The following is a 13,821-nucleotide window of genomic DNA, read 5'->3' on the forward strand; positions in this document are numbered from 1 at the left end:
AGAATACATAACTAACAATACATAACAGAGATGAATTACTATATCATCTCCCAAAACGATAACAATACATTTCACTGCTTCCCTCCCAGTCAAGTACTCCAGCCAGGGCTAGGACAAAACTAAGTAATCCCAATCCAAGACAAAGACAGAAATCAACTCGGAAAACAGATATTAGGGGATAGAAGACACAGCGTGACCTCCTACCCACCATGGGAGGTCAAAGGACCCCGCCAAATTGGTATGTGTGGCTGTTGTTAAAAAAGTAGAAATTAAAATTCATGGAAATCTTTACATCTCACAGCAGGGTGTCCAGAGAAATCCAACCATTGGCAATTGAAAAAACAGGTTTAGAGATTTCAAAGCATTCTAAAATGACATCAAAAATACTTACCTCTGCTTTTTGATCTGAGAGGGCCTTTAACTCAGACTCTTTGGCAGCTTCAAATTTTACTTTGAGTTCGTCCAGACTGGCTTCATACGAAATCTCCGTTTCTTGACGTACTTTGGCAATCTCTTCTTCCAGTTGTGTTTTGAAATGATTTGTCGCTTCTTCCAACTTTACCTTCATTGTCTCTATTTCTATCCCACACTGGGTCGTGACCTCCTGAACCTTGGATTCCCCTGACTCTTGAAGCGTCTGCATTTCTCTTTCATGTTCCTGTTTCTGGAATTGCATCATTCTAGTTGTCTCCTCCTGCAGCGTTGACATTTTCTCACTCAATTCACTCTTTTCAGTATCTGCTGCTTTAAGGTCCTCTTTCAATTTTTCCATTTGTTCTTTCTGTTCATTAAATGCTTCAGTTGCTTCGGCATGCAATCTTGAGACATATTCTTCATGAGCTGATTTGTTCTCGGATAATTTTAACTCTAGTCTCTCTGTCTTCTCCTTTTGAAGGGCTAATTTTTCTTCCATTTCATTTTCTTTAATTACAACTATTTTCTCAAACTCTTCCTTATTAACAGATATTTTATTTTCAGCTTCTTCTTGGACTTTGGTCAAGTTCTTGATGTGCTCTTCTTTCTCAGCTGCTAAAGCCTGTGCCATCTCTTGCAATTTGACATTCAATTGATCATATTCATTCTTCATTGACATAATTTTTGTATCGGCTTCTGCATTCATTTTAGTTATGATTAATTCTTCAAGCTGAGCCTTTTCCAGGGAAAGTCTTTCCTCCGCTTCAAATTGGATTTTTGTGATAAGTTCTGAATGTTCAAACCTTTCCTTTTCCAGCTTTTCCAAAGATTCCTTTTGGACACTAACTGCCAATTTTTCATTTTCCATCCCAACAATTTGCATTTGTTCAGTCTCTGCCACGGATGCTTCAAGCTTGTTTCTCAAATCAGAAATATTTTCTATCAATGTTTTCTTCTCTTCTTCAAATCCATTGATTTTTTCCTGGTGATCTTTGATCAAGATTTCAATTCTCTCTTCTTTTTCTTTCTTAAACTGTGACATTGCTACGTCATGTTCATCAGTCATTGACCTCAATGACAGACTCATCTCTTCTTGCAACAATAACAACTTCTCTTGAATGGAATCATTCTCAGATTTCATTTCTGCATTATCTTGCTCTTTGCGTGATAAGTTTTCTTCAACATTTGCTTTCAGAGACAAAATTTCAGAAATCTCTCGTTGAAGATTGTTAACTTTTTCATCCAACAGACCATTCTGTGACAAAATGTCAGCATTTTCTTGTCGTAAACACGTCAATTCTTCTTCAATAAAAGTTTTATGAGACACAACATCTGAATTTTCTAATTTCAGGGAAGATAACTCCTTTTCAAGGGAAGAATTTTGGGCTGAGACTTCTGACAGGTTTTGTTGCAAGAGCATCAGTTCATTTTCAGTGGCTGACTTTTGTGAAGAAATCTGAGAATTTTCCTGATGCGTTTTTCTAACTTCTTCTTGGGCAATCTCAAACTGTGAAACAATTTCAGACTTCTCAAAATTCAAAGCATTTAATTTTTCTTCAACTTCTTCTTTTGCACAGACAACCTCTGAATGCTGATACTGCAAAGTATTCAATTGTTGTTCTAATTCTTTACATTTATTAGAGGAATCCAAGTTCTCTCTCTTCAATTCAGCAACAGTTTCCTCTAGGGTAATCTTATTTGATACGAATTCAGCCTTTTCTTCTTCAAGTTCTCTTGAGAGATTTTCCTTCTCCTCCAATTGAGAGACAAGGCAAGACTTTTCATTCAACAATAGCCTGAATTGTTCCTCTAGAGCTGTCTTGCTACTTGTTAGACCTGAGAGATCATTCTCAAGTTTTTTCATTTCGTCTTCAACGGCACATTTACTGGAAACGATTTCAGAATTTTCCTGCTGGTAGCAAGTTATCTGACTGCATAATTCATTATTTTTATTAACCAAAGTTGACAACTGTTCATCGACAGATGTCTTTTGAGACGTAATCTCCTTGATTTCGTTTTCAAGATCGGAAATAACAGATTCAAACTTTTCTCTCTGTTCAACTAAAGTTTCGTGGTTTTGAGATTTCAACTGTTCAATAAGTCGTCCATGCTCTTCTTCCATATGACTTAGTTTAGAGTTATTCTCTTGTTGCAGTGCAGAAATTTCATCAACATGCTGGTTGTGCTGTTCCTCTGAAGACATGGCTGTTGTTTCTTTAAGCTTTAGGAGATCATCTTCAAGTTGAGCCCTTTGTCCCTTAATGTCCTGGATCTTCTTCTGCAAATCATCAACTTCTTTTTCATATTGTTGCACTGTTGAATTCATCTTCTCATTCAATTCAAATGAGGTATTTTCATGTTCTTTTCTCAACAGCTCTAAAGAAACCACATTATCCTTTTTCAACTTCAAAATGTCGTTTCTTAAAGATGTAATCTGAGAGTTAGACTCTTCGTTCAACGTTGACATTTCCATTTCATGCTTGGAAAGCACAGCAGTAAGTTCATTACTATGCTCCTCTTTCAATCTCTCTGTTTCATGTTCATTTTCTACTCTTTCTGATTCAAGTTTCTTTTCAAACTCTTCACGAAGTGACACAATTTCCTCCTCCAGTTTCGTCTTTTCACATGACCTTTCCTCATTCACTGTCTGGAGCTCTGCAATTTGATTTTCAAAACCAGACTTTTGTGATTTCATTTCACACAGCAGCTCTTCCTTTATCTTCATCAAATGAATTTCTTGTTCCTCTCTTTCCAGTAATAATTTCTGTTCACTTATTTCTTTTAAGTTCTGAGCTTGTTGCCCATATTCGGAAATAAGTGCATTCTTATTCCTTTCATTTTCATCTTGTTGTTCATTCATTTCTTGTTCAAACTTTATTTTCTGACTGGTCAGTTGCTTTTCACTTTCTGCCTGCAAAATTTCAATATCCCTTGAGTGCTTCTCTTGTAACATTTTCATTCCCTCTTCTAACTGCTTCACTTCTTGTATTAACGAATCTTTTTCAATCGACACCTTCTCAGCTGCTGTCTGAAGCCTCTTGACAAAAACCTCATGGCCTTCAACTATGGACAACACTTTTTTCTCATTCTCAAGACGAGCAACCTTCAACTCATCTGCATGTTTATTCTTCATGGAAGTTAGTGTATTCTTGCTTTCAGCTTCTCTTTCCATCATTTCAGATTTGAGAGATTCAATTTCAGAGCATTTTCCCTTAAGCTGTGTGACGAAGCTTTCACTCGTCTTCTGAGATGACTCCAACTGTCTCTTCAGTTCTTCAATATAAGAATTCTGTTCATCTAAAGACGACTTTAGACCATGAATCTCAGACTGCAAATCGTCCTTCTCTTCTGACAGCTTGTCCACCTGAGATTTCATTTCTCCCAATTGAATATCAGTGATAACTCCCATTGACTCTCCTTGAAAAGATTCTGTCAATGAAAAAAAAAAATGCCATTAATTTTATATTTAAATAAAACCCAAATATCTCTCACCCTTTTAAAATTATCTCAATTTAAATCAATATGCAACACAGTTCATGGAATGTATGACAATATGGGGAAATTGTGCAATCGTGTCACAACAATTAAATTGAAATGATTCATTATTTTATTCTTCAATTCTTCCCCCAAATTGTACTTTGTATTAAAAGTTTCTACCTTATTTGGATCTGAAAAATCACTATTTAAAAAAAATTTAATACCCTTATATCATAACATTTTGATCATTATAATGATGGTAATAATAGTAGGAATTATAAAATATCATCATAGTCATAGTATATATTGCATAAGAACCTACCATCATTACATTCCTCTGTCAACTTCTTGAGGTCTTTGTATTTTTCTTCTGCCATCTGTAGGTTGCTCTTGGCCGACATCAGCTCCTGCTCCATCAGAACCTTCACTCTGGATGATTCCTCCAGCTGGACTTTCAACAGGTTCATTTGTTTCTCCAGGGAATTCTTGGCCATCAACATTTCAGACTTCTCCTGATTTTGAGCTTTTAGGCCTGTAATCTTTAAACCAAAGACGAGAAATACATTAAAACAAACTAACACTTGAAAAGTAAAATCTTATGTTACATGATATCTATTACTGCAGAGCTCCAAATATATCTATTACTGCTTAGCTCCATAACTCTATTACTGCATAGCTGCCATTTTCCCATATTACTGCATAGCTGCCACGTTCCCATATTACTGCATAGCTGCCATTTTTCCATATATCTATTACTACATAGCTGCCATTTTCCCATATTACTGCACAACTGCCATTTTTCAATATACCTATTACTGCGCAGCTGCCATTTTTCCAAACTCCAAAGTAGGAACATCCCAGCACCCAAGACCAAAAAGAATTTACATTGTTTAGCCAGAATACTAAATAAGCCTTAATGGAGTTACAGCCATGAGGGTGAAAAACAATCAGTTAACAAATCTTGTAGTTGAACATTGTGAGACAGAAAGAAATTTCCCTGCTGTCTTGATGTAAAAAAAATAAAATCTGAATCTGACCAAATTAAGCCTTAAAAAACCCCCCAAAAAACTATCTTTTTTTTAAAAACTGTATCTTGGCAAGTCTGTGTTAATTTAATGAAAAACTTTGCTATTCACCTCTTGGTGCAATGACTGTATCTCGTCTCTTTGGTTTGTCGTTTCTTTTTCCAACATTCGACATTCTGATTTATACTGCTCCAGTTTCTGTTGCCGACTGACAAACCTTGAATATCAATGAGAAAAGGAAGTGAACATCATAGAAATACCAAAAATTAAAAAAAAAAATATTTTTTTTTAAAAATAATAAGAATGTTGCATACTGAGCTGTCTCAACTGGGAATCACAAATGGCATAAAAATCCCTCAAACCCCCCACCCCATACAAATTTATAAGGTATGTTAAATGTATTTTTAAAATCTCTGCCAGAGATCCAGAGGCTAAAAGAATAGTTGAAAGATACAAATACAATATTTTTGACAGAAACCACATCCATAGCAATCAATTAATTTTAAAAGGACGTCCTATGCTAAAATAAATAATGGCTGAAAGTTTTTCTCGTAAAGACCATATTATAAAAAATGCTAATGTTTTCTAAATGTCCCTTCTTTTTGTTGTTGTTGCTAAAATACACCTAAAAGTATCTTGATCTATTAAAAATTTGACCGTAGCTTGCCAGGTCCGGTGTGAAAATTTACATATTTGGTAAAATTAGCATTATTTGTTCGTGACAAGTCAAATATAGTGATATCAAACAATAATGTCAAAATACCGATTCTATTTTTACAAAATGACAAATGGCTTTTAAAATGTTGAGAGTTTGACATCAAAACTGCCAAATTGGAAACCCTGGAGTAATATTGTACATAATTAATGGAAACAACATATATATGATGTAATCAAAATTATTTCTTACTTTTCACATTTGGATTCCAGTTCAGCATGTTTTGGCTTCAGCTCTTCCAACTCATCATGAGCATCCTGCAAAAACTGCAGCTCTTTGATGCGATTTTTGAGCTCATTAATTTCACTGTCTGGAATTCAAAAGAAATTATAAAATATAAACTTTCACTCACACATCACTGCATAAATTAGTAGTAGTAGTAGCAGTAGTAGTATTAGTACTAGTGGTAACAGTAACAGTAGTAGTAGTAGTAGTAGTAGTAGTAGTAGTAGTAGTAGTAGTAGTAGTAGTAGTAGTAGTAGTAGTAATAGTAGTAGTAGTAATAGTAGTAGTAGTAGTAGTAGTAGTAGTAGTATTAGTAGTAGTAGTAGTAGCAGCAGCAGCAATAGGACCGTTTTAATAAAATCATTGCTTGAAGAGTCTCTTATCAACAGTGCATTACACAATTCTTTAAATGGAACAAGATGAAGATGAGACAAAAAGTTTATAAAGTCAATTTTTAAAAAATCTTAATAATTCAAATACCTTTCTTTGTGGTTTCCTCTATTTGATCTCTGAGAGACAGCTGTGCATCTTCCTTCATCAGCACCTCTTCGTTTAACCGAGTTTTAAGTTGTTTGAGTTCCAATTCTTTCTCTTTTAAAATGGCCTGCGAAAACAAAAAATACCAATGACAAAGATAAATTGAATGGTTTAACTCATAAATCTAAGGTTCATTTCCACAACATCTTATGAAATTCTGACAGTTATGAGAATTTTGTTTATCAATTATTGTGATACAGAAGTCGTCACCTAACACCAACTGACACCACACAAATGTTGCGGCTATCTTCAGTATTGAAGCTGCAACAGTATGGATTGGATTGAAATTTGATACAAATTTAGGGTGGATACTCTTGTCTTTGTTTATTATATTGATTTTTCATTATAAGGATCTTACTAAATTCCAGATGACGACAGGTCTTTCCAAGATTTTTCTACATGAGAAAACCTACCAATTAACGTTCTGTGTTTGGTATTTTTTTTTTTTTTTTTTTACAGCTGTTATATAATTTTTGTTTAATACTTTTTACAAGCAAAATTAACGAACCTTGCGAATAAGCTGTGGTGATTGAATGTAGGTAATAAAAGGCGATACTGATTGAATGTTGAGGTCCCGGAATGGAGAGCTGATCCCAAAGGAGGTGTTGAAGGGCGTGTCTGCTGATCCTTTACGGGACTGGGCAAGTGGAGTGGACATCAATGGGGATGCGGAGCAACCAGCTGGAAAAAAAAAAGGATAAGGTATACAAGATTTCAAGATTTTTGAGGAGCAACTGACAATCGGCACCTTAGGAAGGGGTTGTGGTCCTGAATGGGGGAGAGAAGAGAGGGCTAGTTAACATATAGACAAATCAGATCAGCATTTAAATATTAGATTGATGATATATCTCTGTTAAAAGAGAATACATCCATGATAAAGGTGCGGCAATGTGGTCTTGTGGTATGACACTCGCTTTAGGATCTGAAGAACTTGAGTTTGAGCCTTGCTCGTTGCAAAGTTGACCCCTTGGAAAAGGCTCTTTTCTCACATTCTCCCACTGTACTCAGGTGTAAAATGAGTACCAGGCTGTTAAAACGTTGTCTCTGTCAGAAAAAAATTGTAATATCACCTAATAGGTCATGTCTCGCTCTATATGTTACATGTTACTGTTGGTCAGGGACCCTTTGTAAAGCAGTTTGGGCATGTTTAGTGGTTATTACGTTATATAAAAGCTCAATTTTCTTTTTTATTCTATGTTTGAAAAGCTTAAATCTGAATCATCATAACACAAGAGTACTTAATAAAAAAAATATATATATACTCAAAATAAAATAAAAAACTTACACCACCAATTTACATGCTAGAAATATTAAAGTTAAATAGATTTCTACGTGTATCTCTTACAGTGAGAAGTTTAACATATCCGTGACCAACCTATAAATAATGCTGAAAACCTTGTCATACTTACAACAAATAACGTCAATTGTTTCAGGATGAAATCCTAAACTTAATAAGGGGTATATGATGTTACGGGTTAATAGTGATAAATGGGGGAAAATAAATTCTTCAGGAAACACGTAAGTAAAAAGATAACGGCTGGTTAATAAACTATGAAGAGTATGAGTGGGTAGGGAGGTATTATAGGATATATAAGTGTATAGTCCAATGAATGGAATGGGTCAGGCATGCCATGTAATATGGATGGACATGTGTGAGATTACCTTCAAGCAAAGATGTGCTGGATACATTTTTACTCTCCTGAGACGCTAAACATTCAAATTTGGGCATTTGGAACCAAGTTGCCAAGGCAATGTCACCCCGTTCCTCTAAACAAATTGTAGAAATAGTGTAAGAAATATTTTAAATGGCTAAACGAATTATGATTGATTGTGTGCTTTAAATTTAAATGTAATCTAGTAATTCATAATTCCCTTGAATGAAAATATAATGACATGAGAAATACAAAATGACTTCGTAGTCGCTATAATTCTAGTTGTTCAAACTTGATGTTTAAATCTAAACACCTTTTAAATAAACAAATGAAAGAAATAGCTTGAAACCTGTTCTGCTATACGACACATTTTTGCTTGTGGAAATTCCACTGGGTAGGCCATAGAACAACTACCCTATTAGGTTTATTGTTCGCAGTCTTTGAGAGAATTAATAAGTTATTTGGAAATACCAAGGAAAAAATTTGTTGAAAAACATTTTAAAAAACAAACAAAAACAAACAGACAATTTCGCTCCAATACAATAGAAGATACAGTTTCTCAAATGTTCAAACAAGCCTGCACAAAGTATCAACTTAGCATTTTTTCGACCCTTCCTTTTAAAAGGCTACAACCACCAAAATTTTGATGCTAGATCGTTGGTCGTTGGTTTATTTTTCATTATTTAACTCATAGAAACTGATGAAAATGAAAGTGATTGTTTTTTCCAATTAACTTAGCATTGGAGTATTTTTGTGGTGAACGTTACAAAAACATAATTTTGGCCCATCCTCCCATTCATATATACAAGATTTGAAGTGCCTTTCATTCAGAAATGATTTCATTCCACTAATATTAAAACAATTTCATTGAGTAGGACAACAATGTATTAAAAACAGAACTGGCTTGATGTTGCAAATATCAAATAATCTTGATTCATGCCATTCCATGCAATCTGATATGACCCAGCCAGATATCATATTGAACTCCCAGTATGAAGTTCAGGGCCAAGAAACAGATTAAAGTGTTTTAGTACACTAAAAGAGTATATGATTATTAAAATGCCTTAATTATAGACATTAAATAATGTGTACAATCCTCAGCAAAATGCATACAACAAACAAAAATGCGTAAGAATAAGCATTTTCTTCATAGGGTTGGCACCACTGTAATGGAGGTGGGGAAAGAAATCTGTAACTTTAGTGAGAAGGGGTGGATCACAACAAAGGGATATTATCCTCCAAATTATTCTGGAAATTTAACACAAATCGATGCAGTGTTGGCATATATTGTAAACTCTCCACGGACACAACCCTCACTATTAAATTCTGCTTGACCTCATTCACATGATCACAATGAAATAGTGGTGTTTCACAATGAAAAACGGTAACCACAAGTTCACATCAATGACATTTCAGGAAACACAAATACAAATTAAGAAGCATTTTGTTGATTAGACAAACATGGAAGCATGCTCAAAATAAATTCTAAAATACAACAAAGGATAGACACTAGCAAAAATAATCACTATTGTTGTCATAATTTTTAAAAAATCATATTAGAAAAAAATAAAAACAATAATAAATTAATGATCAAATTGATCAAATAATAAAAATAAAATATTTGACAACCAAAATCAAATCAACACGATGTGACCCATCATCTCCAATCAGTATTATTATGTCGGGTGATTTTGAAACTGAAAAAAAAAAAAGACTTGTGATTTACAGACAAAAATATCAGACAGAATAAGTTGAGTTTACTTTGTAAAAGAAAACATTGTTTCTTAAGAGAGCCAAAAAACCTATAAAAATGGACATTTCTGGTTACTTTAAATTTCAAGTCAATTTCTGACATATGGCTGACACTGACATAATCCTGATTAGAGACGATGTGCCCTAAATACTACAGTTTAAAATATATTTTTTTTTGACTAACCAGAGGGTACTTGTAAGACTTCTTCAATCCTGGAGCTGAGAATAAATTTTGGCCCATTGTGCATCTGCACCACAGCCTCCAAGAGGCTGACAACATCCGCATGCAAGTGATCTGGCAATTCCATTGACGCCTTCTGAACAACATCTCCACCCTGTTTGTCAATCAGTGCAACTCCTAACAGAACAACGGCTATCTGATATACAAATTCACAAGAAATGCAGACCGGTTGGTTGGGGGGAATAGGAGTTATTAAGAAAAATCTTTTAAAAAAATAAATGACATTTACATTTCATTCCTGCACACATCATAAATAACATGAGTTCCTTAGAAACCTTGATTCATTTTGGAAAGTATTGTCCCTGAGATCCAATAGGATCCAGCTACCCAATCACTAATCAGAAGGTCTGAGGTTCGATCACCAGTCGAGGTTGACTGATTTTTTTGGGATGGTTTTATTCTTGTACTTTTCTTTCTTGCTTTGTCTGGCACCTTTCATACACACTTTTTCAGATCTTTATCTTACCCAATCACTGTTGAGTACAGATGTGTCAAAAAAGAAACATAAAAAAAGCAAATAAAAAACCCACTCAACTTAACCTATCGTTTTGCAAGAGAGACAATTTCTTATATATTCATGTTTCCTTCTCTGCGATGAAGTAATGTTTGTTTTTACTTGATGAGTTATATTCAAGAGTCAATTGTGCATGTGTGTGCAGGCATGTAAATCATCTTTTCCATAATTGATTTTGGACAATAAGGTTGGATCACATATTATTATTATTATTAATTGAGTTCTGTGGGCCCCTAACACTCACATAAACATGCAGATAACGAATGTGAGATACATAATGTAATCTTAGTCATGTCCTATAATATGTAATACAATAAAATAAAGATTTGAGAAACGACGGGAGTTTACTAAAATTAGATAAAGAACAGTCTAATACTTTCACTGGAAATGTCAAACTTGGACTGTTGAAATGGTTTTTTGTAAATAAATGATAAACAACAATTTTCAGTATATCTTGCACCAATTAAAAGTAAAGTGAAATGAGAGATAAAACTGTAACTTGTCCCAACCTTTGCAATTTCCAGTTCTCGTTTAGTCAACTCATCACAAAAGATGCCATCAAAGTCTAAGACGCCATTAAAATCTTCAGTACCATAGAAATCTAATGTGAGAGGATAAAACAATCAACAAATCAGTGGGAAACAAATAAAACAAAAAACTGATTAAAAGAAAATATATATATATACTAATATACATATTCAAAAATCATTTAATCAATAATAAATATGAAAAAAAAAAAATAAATACAAGCTTTTTTTTTTTTAATTTGAAAGAAAAAAGAAGTAAGAATTGCACATTTGCTTTGAATACACTTTCATCCATTCATTACCTTGCAGGCATTGATTCACTTTACAATCTGAATTCTGTGGTTACCAAAAAATAATTATTAAAAGATGACTGAATAAATAAAATAGATAAATATAAAATATGTGAACTTTGAATTAAATGCATATATCTACCTTGCAAAAACTTTTGAACAGCCAAAATCTTGGTTTGAACATCTGCATCATATAATTCCCCAACTGGCTGCTTGCAGTGTGATCTGGAAATCAGAAATCTATCGTTAAATCTCTAGAAAAAAAGTCAAAACATAGAAAAAAAAAAAAACAAAGCAAAAAAAACAAAAAAAAACACACTTTTTTCAAACTTTCAATCAAGAATCAACATTCAAAGTTTGATGTGATTTTCATAGAATAAATAAATAAATAAAATAAAATTCCCTTTATTCATCCCACCAGGGGAATTCGTCTTTAGGGTCCATTCCAAGAGAAGACTGGTATAACCCAGGCATCAGACGCAGATTGAGCAAGGCGAGGTGACTTGCTCAAGGCCACACAGCCCAGTGGGTTATCGAACTCGGTACCTTTCGGGTACAAAGCAAAAACCGTACCACTAGGCCACGCTGCCCTCTTCATTGCTATTTAATTCAGCTTAAACTTAAAGTCAGCATCATGTCACTTTCAGAATATGAATATTTAAAATAAATTGTAACATCAAAATCATAAGACATTAGACATGGCAGAGTCTTTACGAGAATTCACAGACAATATTACCCCAGTTCTGCAAAACCATTAAATGTGCATGATGTCCCCCCCCCCCCCCCCCCTAATCACTTTAATTAGACTTAAATGTCCCAATCCATGGGTGCAAGAAGGTCAGGCCAAAAAAGCCTGAAATCCAATTCCAACAAATTTTTTAAAAGCCTGAAACTTATATTGAAATGTGATATGACCTATTGTCCCAAAATGGTATTATGGTGAGATGATCTAGTTGCTGGAAATAAATCAAAATCCATTTTAAAAAACTGGAAATCTTTCATCCATGCAATCCAAACAGTCTATCCCTGTTTGATCCGATATCAGTCACTTACATGACCCGATATCACAATTACTTACATGACTCCAAGAACATGCAGAAAAAAACAGCCATCTTGAAGTTCTGAGATGGATTCAACTGGCTTTCTCCATACTTTGCCAATCTGAAGAAAATAAATATATAAGAGAGCAGTCGATATATTATTTCCTTTTTCAAAAATCTGAGACAAAGAAATTGAAATTATGACAGAAAAATTTCATGTTATTGATTTTCAAGGGCGAATAAGATCTTTGAACATTCTAACCCCCCCATCCCAAGAGGCCACTCAGATTGAAAGATATTAAACAAATATGGTAAAATGTACATCATTTGATAGATTTCACCCTTCCACACACTTCAGAATAAGAACATCAGATAGGTTATTTCAATGTAAATATATATTATATAAAGATGTTTAAAAAGTGGTCTTTTACTAAAGTGTGGGGAAAGGTTAAATCTATCCGATGATGTACAATTTAATAATTTTCAAGCTGGGGGGCTGGTCTTCGCCACCTAATCACGTAAACTTTCAATCCATTATCATTTCTTTTTACATGTAAATGTCAATCTAGATACTAGATACGATACTTACCAAAAGCAAAAGAACGGACTTCTTATTGTTATCCATGACTGCTTTTCGTCTGAAGATGAAGAAAAAAAGTTTTTAAAATATCAACTGGACACATTCATAAATAGCATACATAAGTCAAAAGTATATAAATATAAGAAAGATCATTATAAATAGAATATTACAGCCAAAAAAATTTATAACAAATCAAATTAAACTTGTAACACAGAATGTCCGTCTAAAAGCTGTTAGGTAAAACTTTCATATTTCCAACGTATAGTGAAAGCACGAGGCACCATTCGCACCAAGTGATGATTGACGCAAATTTAAATGTACTTCCCAATCCTAACGAGTGTCTGCAGCAATTGAGAAGTTTAGAATTCTACTTCTTTTCTTTTTTAAAACGATACCAATTCTAACCACATAGGCTAATGAAGACAGTGAAGGTCAGAAAATAAAGTTACAAAAAGTGAGATTTGTGAGCTCTTTGGTGGCCATAAGGCAATAAAAACCAAATCAAATATCTAAAGAGATGAACAAATACAAAAATAATTGGTTTGCTTAAAAGTGATGATTGACGCAAATTTAAATGTACTTCCCAATCCTAACGAGTGTCTGCAGCAATTGCACTGATATGCCATTGAAAAAAAAAAACAACCCAAAGTAATCACAATTTAATTTCACTTTTGACTGGCATGATAAGATATCATATACAAGGGCGGATATCAAGCCTTTTAACAGTGTGTTCATATATTGATGCAAGTCTATTCCAATTAAAAATTGCATTAGTTTCTATTCATATATCTTTAAAAAAACAATATAGAAGTACTAAGATGATGCTCATGGC

At 33.8% G+C, this 13,821-nt stretch overlaps 1 protein-coding gene across 7 annotated transcripts in view; it reads right to left on the reverse strand.

Annotated features, from left to right (window-relative positions):
- LOC144968195 (uncharacterized) overlaps positions 1-13,821 on the reverse strand; it is a 39,274-nt gene that overhangs the window by 21,506 nt on the left and 3,947 nt on the right. For 5 of the 7 annotated variants that reach the window (XM_078906295.1, XM_078906294.1, XM_078906291.1 and 2 more), the window contains exons 2-13: positions 12,999-13,047; positions 12,448-12,530; positions 11,512-11,594; positions 11,062-11,153; positions 9,982-10,174; positions 8,056-8,160; positions 6,902-7,074; positions 6,337-6,460; positions 5,824-5,941; positions 5,028-5,133; positions 4,214-4,430; positions 392-3,843 (exon numbers count right to left, since the gene is read on the reverse strand). In XM_078906295.1, the coding sequence (XP_078762421.1) occupies positions 392-3,843; positions 4,214-4,430; positions 5,028-5,133; positions 5,824-5,941; positions 6,337-6,460; positions 6,902-7,074; positions 8,056-8,160; positions 9,982-10,174; positions 11,062-11,153; positions 11,512-11,594; positions 12,448-12,530; positions 12,999-13,034 (4,782 nt within the window). In that variant the 5' untranslated portion in view covers positions 13,035-13,047. The remainder of the gene's footprint in view (positions 1-391; positions 3,844-4,213; positions 4,431-5,027; positions 5,134-5,823; positions 5,942-6,336; positions 6,461-6,901; positions 7,075-8,055; positions 8,161-9,981; positions 10,175-11,061; positions 11,154-11,511; positions 11,595-12,447; positions 12,531-12,998; positions 13,048-13,821) is intronic. The other 2 variants (XM_078906297.1, XM_078906292.1) reach the window with 1 other exon arrangement.

This window comes from Berghia stephanieae, chromosome 3, assembly GCF_034508935.2.
Source record: "Berghia stephanieae isolate SIO BIC M18660-M18661 chromosome 3, UCSD_Bste_1.3, whole genome shotgun sequence".
Lineage (NCBI taxonomy): Eukaryota > Metazoa > Mollusca > Gastropoda > Nudibranchia > Aeolidiidae > Berghia > Berghia stephanieae.